The following is a 10645-nucleotide window of genomic DNA, read 5'->3' as shown; positions in this document are numbered from 1 at the left end:
GAGGTCTTTTCGAGGGGTCTTTGGGAGGTTTTTCAATGAAGGAGACCTCCAACGAGGGAGTCTCTTTGGTGAGCTTTGCAGCGAGACATAAGAAAAAGAACTGTGAGACCAAGAGGGCACCGACGAAGGCTACCGGGATTGGTTTCTTGGGCTCGTCGAGGTCATGCCAACGGAGCCGATGGTAGCAAGTCTTATGGTGTTTGTAAGCGGTGTTTTTGTCATAATTGGAGCAAACCATGGCTAAATTTTGTGTCGTTTCTTCCCTCTTTCCCCCCTTCTTGCCTTTGCTCTACTCAAAGTATTTGGTGCCGGTTGTGTGGACATATATGCCCCTCGGGCTGTTCTGTGTGTGAGAGAAAGAGAGAGTGGTGTTGGTATGTGTGCAAACAGTGGGGTTCTTGCCAAGATGTATGGTTTTGATTTTAATTTCTAGTGTACGGGGGTGTTATGAGTACCCTGGGCTATAGAGAGGCAGCTGTGTGTTTCTGGGTGTGTTTCCATTACCCCTCTCTGACGTGCGTGATGATTGTCTATTTGCAATGTCCGATATGTAGTGATGTGCGAACCGCCCTAGAAGTGGTCAAAAACAGAATTTTGGTATGTAGACATAAAGTTTGGATATCAAAGATCAAGGCTACAAAATTTGGTGGTATTCGTAGTGCATTCGGTATTATTCCTGGGGGAGATATCCATCGGGGGTCAAAACTAACCAAAACCCTAAAAAAGTCAAAAATGGTGTGAAAAGGTTGAAAATTGTCAGTATACCAGTGGAGGAAGGTGTGTGGAGTTCAATATCAGCACTTTCATCTCTCTATGTGAAGGAGGTATCAAGGTTTCTATAGGTGGCCCTATGCATTTCCGTCTTGTTTTCGAGAGCGTGGAGGAGTGAAGGAGAGTTTCTTCTCTTAAATTTTGCACTTGAGAGCCTATGGAGGTTTTGAGGTCTCCATGGATGTGTGTTTGTGAGGAGTTGAGGGAAGAAGGTGCCCTTAGGATTTAGGCTACACCAAAGAGTCCAGCAGAGTGGAGTTTGGTAAAGCTTTTGCAATGGTTTGATAGAGGCCATTTGTGTCTGAAGTTTTTAAGTTTCTGATGTTTTTTCTTGTGTCTTTTGGTCGCCCTCGATTGTGATTTCAAGCTTTGACCAACCCGACTCACCTCGTAGTGTTTGCGGGTACTAGGTAGGCAAGGGCGTGTAGAGTGAGACCTTTGGAGCCTTAAGTGGGTTTATGGGGAGAATTTTCATGGATCTCTTCACTGGTTTTTGTATGAGGCGAGAAAAGTAAGTGAATTCCTTGTGTTGTGTTAAGGTGTGAGGGTGTGTGAGTGTGCGCCTGGTATCTTTTGCTCCATCAATGTCTATGTCGTGTTGCACAATACGTGTCGACGATAGTCCCAATGACAAATTATTTGGAAACCAATCCTTGTATTCCATTAACAATTCTTTTGATTTACTACCAACATTTGCTTGTTCTAGCGATAGAGAAGTAGCCATAGATGTAAGAGAAGAGAGAGAAGAATGTGGCGTTGATGAACTATCATTTAAAACATTATCAACATTTGATTAAAAATGACACAACAAATAACACAAAAAGAATTCTTCTATTCCATCTTGAGAAGAGAGATTCACATGCTGGGATGTACAAATAAGTGTCAAGGAAGGAACATCCTTCTTCCCGAATAGCAGCACGTGCATGATGCCATTGAATTTGAACATCAAACTATTATACTCATCGTTATGCTTTAATGATGACCTTAACCAATATAACCACTCACGACTAAGTATCACATTGTCCAATCCATATTCATGACTTGAAAATTCAAGGACGTATGATAACCTTGAATCTGTAGGGCAGTACATCCTTGGCTAGGGTATCCCACACCTTGGTATCATGGTTATTAATCATAGCTACCTAGTACAGGTGGGAGTTAGAGATCTAGAAAAAATTGAGCAGCTTCACTAACTTATAGTTGATGAAATTGTGCGAAGCACCATTGTCTACCAAGATTCTCACCTTGTGACCAGCTAAACCCATGCATGTGCACTAGTTTGTGTGGACCAAATGTCGGCTGCCACATAAAGGCCATAATACCGCACTCGTGCATCGCTTTGGTGTGTGTTACTCCCACATTGGAAAAGCGAGAGGACTCAAGAGGCAACAATTGCACCATGCCTATTGCGTTCTCTTTACCTTGGGTCCTCGTCAACATTTCTCAACTCCCATAGCTCTGGCTTTGGTACCAACTTCAAATCCTCCACTCTTAAATTTCCCTAGCAACTATGAACGCGATGGCGTCCAGTAGCTCTCAACATGCACAACTCTTGCTTTGATAGCAACTCCAAATGTGTGGGTGGCAAGTAGTAGATACACTGGTGACAAGGGGTATTTAGAGAGAGAGAGAGAGAGAGAGAGAGAGAGAGAACACAAGGTGTCGTGCAAATCGTTGCTGATTTAATTAAATTTTTAATCTTTTGAAAGAAAATTTTTGTAGCAAGAAAACCTCAACTTTTATCGAGCACCACTGCTCAAAGTAAGACAGACAAAATAGACACTGTCGTTGTTGATTTGAAATTTGAAATGGGTAAAAGCCGCCCCTCCCCCCCCCAAAACAAGGTTACGACACATGGGCAAAGTCCCACTTTTCTAGATTGTCATAATTGAAATGCTCACCTTTTTCTTTTCTAGGGATTTAAAGTCACGGGCCAATCAATGGAAGAACGCATGTGGTCTATCCCCCCCCAAACCCCAATAAAAATTCGGGCCATAAGAGTTCCTTGACTCCTGAGTCCACATCCATATCTTGTGGTTACCAAAGGCCACCAGTGCACCACTTGGGACAGATCTTCTAGCAGTGCCCAAAATCGCCATTGTGCAGAGGTCTGTGGTTGTGTGTATTGTTCCGCATACAATCCCATAGCGCAGCAAGCAACCAGTTGACAAAAACTATATCTTACTAACCGTCGATACTGTCCGGTCACTGTGCTGCCTGCAATATCCAGTTTACCGCCTGTTGGCGATGCGGAGGCGCTTTTCAATTCTAGAGGGTGGTCGAAACACCCTCCACCTCAGAGGCGAAACCTTTCCCCCCTTTCTTTCGGCGGCGATCTCATCAATGTATGGGATTTGCCTTTACTTTTGGATGGCGTTCCAAAACCACTCCTGGAGGGCCTATGGGCAGGCGCTCTAATCTGACAAGACAGCCAATATTGCATTATTATCTGGAGTTCATCATGGCAAGCGAGGAGTGACGGTGAGTCGGAGCCTGAGTGACTGATTCCCTTCGCTGGCTTTCCAGCCAAAAGTTCACTACAGTGTTTTAACGCCTAGCAGAATTAATATTAATATAAGCTTTTATGCATGTACTTTCACCTTCATGGTTTACAGCTCAAAAGTAAAATGCACAGGAACTCCAAAGCCTCATTATTTTACGAAAGTAAGATGTACACCAAGTGGCAAAGGTAAAATGAAAAGCATTAAGTCTGTGAGCTTATGGAAGTACACGGTAAAATGAAAAGTACGAAGTCTGTGGGCTGTGGATGAACTTTGAAACAGGTGGGTTAAGTAAGTGACGTTTGGCTACGTGGAGAGTTCAAATCCCAACTCCGTGGAGAGGTGTGGTTCAGGAGGAGGGGCTGCGGGTGGCGATAGTGAGCTGGGGAGGCGCGAGTTCGAACTTCTGCAGAGTCTTGGGGGTGATGTCGACGTCGTCATCCACCACGAACTCGTTGATGTTCTCCCGGGGCACGCCTTGCTGGAAGTAGAGAGACACCTTAGGGCCCTGCCAGCTGCCCAGCGCCGTGAAGGGATCGAGCTGCCGCCCCTGCAGGTCCACGAACACCAACGTCATCGACCCCGCCTCTGCGAACGGATTTCTTGGTGCCGCCCCCCCGCTGCCGAACGGATCCGTGCTTGCACTCAGCAGCGGCGTTGTCGCCAACCCCATCCTCACCATCGTCTTCGTCAAGTCGAGCGACGCCCTCATGCACTGCCTCTTCTCGCAATTCTCGCACCTCACCGCTGCTGATCTCGCAAATATGTCGATCTCGCCTGCGAAGTTCGGTATGCTCAGCGATGTCGCTGAATTCGCATCTGCCTTCCCTATAAACACCCTTATGCTGAATGGACCGTTGAAGGCCCGCTTCACAATCCTCTCCACCATCAACACCCACCTCTGCAGGTAGTTCTCCGGCGGCTCGTATAGCTTGGTCACGTACGACAGCATCTGCGCTGGCGTCCATCCTTCTTTCCTGGCCTCTAGAATCTCTGGATATGTGTACCCGCAGTCTGCGTCCACCAGGCGCACGTCTTCGGAAGTGACGAACGTGTCGTCAGACAGCCGGAAGGGAGTGAGCGGTGTCTTTCCGTTGGCCTCGCTGTCGGGCTCATCTGTGTATGTCCCATCGCTGTTGAGCTGCAATGGCTTGCGAGGAATCCACGCCTTGGGGTAGCAGTACTGCCACAAAGCCACCAGGCGGTCCACGTTCACATGGTGAAAGAAGAAAATGGGATCGAACGCGGCCACTTCGGGATAGGTCATGTGCCCGCCGGAGCCGCCGATGGTTCGGTGCACGAAGTCATGCACCAGCTCCAGAGAGGCGTAGTGCCCAAACTGGCTGCCATCGCCTTCGGTTTCCTCGGACCAGAAGTGGTTGGAGAAGGGCAGCCACTGGTTATGCTGGAAGGCAGCGTGCACACCCTCTACTAGGGTGGTATTGGCGTTGCGCATGAGGGTGACATTGACCTTATCGGTCTGCGACTGGTAGGTGGGGGTTACATGGCGGACGGTTGGGTAGCTCTCCGGGGTGAAGGGGGTGCCCTGCGCAGGGACGACATAGTTGGGCTTGGCGGTGGGGTTGTAGACATCAGAGGAACCGATGGCCTTCCCCACATTAACAGGTAGCACGAAGGATTTGAGGGGGTTGGGGATGGAGGTGGTGGAGAAAGACTTCCAAGGGTAGAGCAGGGCGATCTCTGTGGTGGTGAAGACCTCGGGCAGGCCCAGCACGCGAGTGCTCTGGCTGGCCCAGTCCCAGAAAGGAATGCGAAGCTCGTCAGCCATGTCCAGCACAGCCTGCTTCTCATCGCTCTGAACAAGAGTGTTGGCGAAGAGCTTGGCCTGGCGGATGATGGACTGCTCCAGCAGCATCAAGTAGGGGCGATGCCAGGTAGGGAAGAGAGGGGAGCCATGCTGACAGTAGCCGCCCCACCACTCGGGATTCTTGGGATCCCAATCCGCATTAGTCACCCCATCGAAAGGCGCATGAGGCAGCCCATGAATTCCTGCAATCTGATAGAAGGACCACTTGTCGTTGGCGTCAAGGCTCTGCGTTGCTGCAAAGGCCAGTAAGAACACATCCCTTTTCATCTTCATTCGATCCAAGCTGTTCTGCTCCATCTTGGCCCCTCCGGACAGCAGCGTGTGCGGGTAGAAGAAGTCGAGCGCGTTCTCACGCACAAGGGCCTTGCTCACGTCCAGCGAGCCCCTCAGACGGCCCTCCTCTAGCGGGTAGCGATATAGGATTGCATGGGACTCGTCATCCTGAGGGTCCACAGGCACTGTGCCTAGCGAGGTCTTGCTGGGCAAGAAGACAGTACTACTCGAGGGCTTCTGAGATGAGTGCTGACTATCCGACGCCATCGCTCGCAGAGCAAGCTGCTAGAGGAAGATGGAGTGTGCACTGTGCAGAAGTAGAACAGGTTGAAGAGCTAGCCAAAGACAGAGAGAGAAATAGTAGGCTCGTGTTTCGTGTTTGCTACTCTGCGCCCCTGTTTTATAGAGAGTGGTCTTCCACACCCTCGCGTGCCGTGTCCAAATGAATCTGGTTGTGGTCTTGGACACAGGAGCACGTGGCGGATTGACTTTTCCTCTTTCCCATGAGTCCTATCCCACCGGCACATGACTTCGATTCTCTCTAGGCTTACATGGAACTTGGTATTCTACATATAAATTTACAATTGGGATGGATGTCTATGCAAGTTTCCGCCTAGGAATTCAACAAGATGGAGACTCACATTGGCCTTTTCAAACAAAATGAAAGGAGCCATTCACGTAAACTTAAATATGGTAGGCTTCTCACGCGGCGGCAGCAATGTTATCGCCTTCTTCTGTGTAGCACAGACCCCGGCCACAGAGGAAGCTTCATTCGTACTGTCCGGTGGGCGGGGTAAAGAGATCCAAAAGGAAAAGGCATCCGTTGAGAAGTCATGTTCCCTTTGAAAACCACTTCTTCTTTTTAGTCTTCAAACCATGGGGAAAGTGTAGATATCCAATCTACCCCATCTAAGGGTCAAATCAATACCTCCCAACTCTCTCTTTTCAAGAGTGTGTGCTCAGTGTGCTCTCAAGGCAGTGTTCGGAATAATCGTTTTTCCAAACATACAAAATTCCTTTTCGTGATTTTGTCAAGAGGAAATTTTTAAAAATTAGATCATTGTTTCGGGTTTTTATACTAATTTTTTCTATTTTGGGGCAGAATTTCTCCTTTTTTCCTTGCCCTCAATCGGCATTTTTGAAAGTGAAAACGGCACGATATTTTCCACGAACATTTTCTACGTCTACAAATGTAAACGAAAGTGGATATCCTGTGTATATGAGAAGAGATGATGGAAGGTTTGTTACGTCTAAAAATTACAATTTAGATAATCGTTGGGTTGTTCCTTACAGCCCTCTCTTATCACTAAGATACCAAGCCCATATTAATGTGGAGATTTGCTCAACTGTCACTACCGTGAAATATCTTTATAAGTATGTGTACAAGGGACATGATCGAGCCACTGTTGTCCTTCAAGATGGTGAAGGAGCTACTAATGAGATCAAGAGTTATCTCAATGCACGTTATGTTTCTGCATCTGAGACTATGTGGAGAATATTTGGCTTCGACATGCATAGTGAAAGGCCAGCTATTCAACAATTGCAAGTACACCTTCCATTGCAGAATATGGTTACATTTCAAGATGGTGATGGTGTATCACATTTGCTAGATAATGAGCAAAATAGAAAAACTACCTTGATAGAATGGTTTGTTGCAAATCAAAACTATCCTGCAACAAATAGCTTCACATATACTGACTTTCCAAGTGGTTGGGTATGGAATAAAAGCCGAAAGGCATGGTCTCCACGACAATAGGGTGTTTCTATTGGAAGAATGTATAATATTGTCCCTAGTGCTGGTGATATTTATTACCTATGAATGCTTCTCAATATTTGCAAGGGATGTAAGTGTTTTGAAGACTTGCGTATGTATGATGGTCACATCTATGATACATACAAGGAGGCATGTATAGCTAGAGGATTATTGCAAGATGATGAAGAATGGTCAATTTGCCTCCAAGAGGCATCTTTTTTTCAAAATGGAATGCAATTGAGACAACTGTTTGCAATCATATTAGTCTTTTGTGAGCCACTTCATCCGGCTGCTCTTTGGGACAGGTTTTGTACTGAATTTTGTGAGGACTATGTTTATGCCTAAGGAAGCGTATTTTAGATGCAAGTGTGCGATTTGATGTGGCAAAAAATCAAGTTTTGCTTCATATAGAATGCTTTTTGCAACAACATGGCAAGAGGCTTTGCGATTATATGTTGCTTGCAATAGACTCAACATTGGTATCCTTAAGTGAAAATGGTGCTATGGCTGAAGAAACAATGTTCAATGTTGATGAACAGTGTACTATAGCATATTGTATGGAAAATTCCTTAAATGAGGATCAGCGAGATGCTTATCACCAAGTGCTACAAGCCGTTGACACACATTCAAGGAAGGTATTTTTCCTAGATGGTCTTGGTGGCTCAGGACAAACTTACTTATATAATGCACTTCTTTCACGAGTGCGAGGAAGTTGTAGAGTTGCTCTTGCATGTGCATCCTCGGGTATTGCAGCTTTGCTTTTGAGTAATGGAAGAACTGCTCATTCTAGGTTTAAGATACCTTTGGAGCTTCACTCTGAAGCAACTTGCAATATAAAGGTAAATAGTCAACTTGCAGAACTTCTAAGGAATGCAACTTTAATTATATGGGATGAAGCTCACATGACACATCGCTATACGTTTGAAGCAGTGGACAGAACTTTAAGAGATATTATGCAGCGAGATACTTTGTTTGGTGGAAAAGTCATTTTGCTTGGAGGTGACTTTCTACAAATACTACCTGTTGCACCAAAAGGTAGTCGTACAGACATTGTAAATGCTTCGTTGTGTCATTCTCACATATGGAAATACACAAAGATACTGAGGCTTACCAAAAATATGCGTATAGTTGATTGCGGTTCAAATTCACTTCAACAAAGTTTTTTTCCGTTGGGTGCTTGATATTGGCAATGGGGTTATGGATGATGGAGGAGACTTAGACAGAGTCAAAATACCTTCACATATGATGCTTCCAGGAAATATCGCGCAATACTTGCTCCACGGAATAAAGAGGTGGATTTAATTAATGACTATGCATTACAAAGAATGCCTGGAGATTGCAAAGAGTATCTGAGTGCAGATTCAATTTGTATGTCAAAGGAAAACACATATTTGTACACAATTGATTATCTGAATAGCCTTACTCTTGGTGGTGGTTTTCCAACTCATGCTTTAGTCTTGAAAGAAAATGCTCCTATCATGTTGCTGCGCAATTTGGATCCAAGACGTGGATTATGCAACGGAACTAGATTGATATGCAAGCAATTTCATCATAAGGTAATTGAGGCAGAGATAGTTACAGGATCAAATATTGGAGAGAGAGTTTTTCTTCCAAGGATTGACTTTATTATTGGAAGCCATCATGGGCTTCCATTTCAAATGAAGCGTCGTTAGTTTCCAATTAGGCTTGCTTTTGGGATGACTATCAACAAAGCACAAGGGCAAACACTTGGAATTCTTGGTCTATATCTTGAGTCATCGATCTTCTCTCATAGTTGTATGTTGCAATGTCACGTCTGGCCCCTTGTATAGTCAGAGTTTGAATAGCATAATCGTGAACAACCATTGCCGTTTGTAACCATGGGCGCCCTAGTAGCATTCCATACGCTCCTTTCACATCGAGAACTAGAAAACTGGCCTTGAACTTCTCCTTGCCCACTCGTATCTGCATATTCTCGATCATACCAGTAGCTTGCACTAATCGATGATCTGCCATCAGCACTTTGAAAGGTGTTGGCTTCAGGTTTGTGATGCCCATCCTCTGCTGAAGATGTACTCCCATGATGTTTACTCCTACTCCTCCATCCAGAGTGACACTCGAAAGTAGTTCCCAGTGTTTCCGAACTTTGTAATCTACTTGAATTAGCGGCAGTTCATCATCTCTGAGAACCATCAAGTCAACTGTCCTGGCCTCCGCCTCAGCCTTCCTTCGCTGTCTGATAAATTTTGCTGCTTCAGGCAAAGTTCTTCTAATGTCTTCCAACTCCACAGTGAGTTTCTGGATTCTGTCACAGATTCTGACATGAATTTCCTCTTTCTCATGATCAAAAGTTGTTGTCGGAGCTTGAAGAACTGGTAATATCTTCACAATGCCATTCCTTCATTTTAGTGCTTTCAACTCCTCTATCAGCTCCCAACTCTTCAATCAACCCTTGTACTGCAGCCAACATGGTCTCAGGCATCTGATCTGTCTCAGTAGATTGGGCTGGTATCTTTTGAATGACCCGTGCTTCAGAACTCTCTGGCTGCTCTGGAAGCTTCTTGGCTAAATCCTCTGTGATTTTCGTCGCTAGTTCTCTCTGCTCTTGCCATTCATCAACCACCTTTTCTTTACCCTTGGCCTTCCATACCTCTCTCTGTTGAGCCCATTTGCTGCTTTCAGCAGTGACTGGTTTTTCTGGAATCTCTAGGATCTCCTCAATCACTACCCCTTTGCTTCGTGTAACTGCTCGTACTGGGACTGGCTCTGGAACCTTCGACTTAGTAGCCGCAGTCACATGTGTTTCTGGACATTGAGCCGCAAAATGCCCATACTTTCCACAAGTATAGCGATTCATACTTCAGCTCTGGAAATTACCACGCCCTCGACCCCGGCCAGTACCTCCTTGGTATCTGCCGCACTTTGTACCAGTACCACTGGTACTTGGTTTCTCCTCCTCATAAGCGTTGGCAGTTTCCACTCTTACTGGTTCGGCATTGGTAAATGCCACTACCGAAAAATCTTTGCCCTTTTTGAAATGATGAATCCTAATTCCACAGTTATTCCATAGATGGCCATAGGCTTTACAATAAGTACACTGTGGGCACTCATTGGAAACATGGTCCTTAGATTTACATTTTGAACACCAAGTCTCCATTCTTCTCACCTGTTATCTGGTCTAGCTAATGTCAGCAATTTTCCGAGCTATCTGTTCAATCTTCCTAGACCAAGACCCCTTTTTAGGCTTATCCTTGGTCTTCTCATCGGAGCTACTCTCAGAACTACTGGAAGCTCCGCTTGAATCATAGTCATCAGTAGAAGGACAACTACTACTGGACCTCCTCTTATTATGACCCTTTTCCTTCTTAGCTTGTTGTTCCAGCTTCAGGGCTCGTTGCACCAAATCATTGAATTTCTTCGTCGGTGCTGTCACATCTTGCTCCCTAAGCTTTTTGCTGTGAAAGCCATTCAAGAACCATGCTCGCAATCTCTTTTCCGATGGTGGTTCTTGCACAGCTCCTTGATTTTCTCAACATAGCT

The 10645-nt window shown here is 45.6% G+C and overlaps 2 protein-coding genes across 2 annotated transcripts; one reads left to right on the top strand and one right to left on the bottom strand.

Moving 5' to 3' along the window:
• Positions 1–3399: 3399 nt before the first annotated feature.
• Positions 3400–5757, bottom strand: LOC147439517 (polyphenol oxidase 1-like). Its single transcript, XM_086485341.1, has one exon. The coding sequence runs from the start codon at positions 5638–5640 to the stop codon at positions 3622–3624; it is 2019 nt and encodes a 672-aa protein (XP_086341467.1). The 5' UTR covers positions 5641–5757; the 3' UTR covers positions 3400–3621.
• An 835-nt stretch (positions 5758–6592) lies between these two features.
• LOC147439516 (uncharacterized) lies at positions 6593–8799 on the top strand. Its single transcript, XM_086484033.1, has 3 exons — positions 6593–7020; positions 7473–8189; positions 8382–8799. The coding sequence occupies exons 1-3, from the start codon at positions 6593–6595 to the stop codon at positions 8797–8799; spliced, it is 1563 nt and encodes a 520-aa protein (XP_086340159.1).
• The last annotated feature ends 1846 nt before the right edge of the window (positions 8800–10645 follow it).

Source organism: Adiantum capillus-veneris, chromosome 16, assembly GCF_014529385.1.
Source record: "Adiantum capillus-veneris isolate H3 chromosome 16, ASM1452938v2, whole genome shotgun sequence".
Lineage (NCBI taxonomy): Eukaryota > Viridiplantae > Streptophyta > Polypodiopsida > Polypodiales > Pteridaceae > Adiantum > Adiantum capillus-veneris.
The sequence above is the reverse complement of the archived record's forward strand: the minus strand, read 5'-3'. Positions and strand labels throughout refer to the sequence as shown.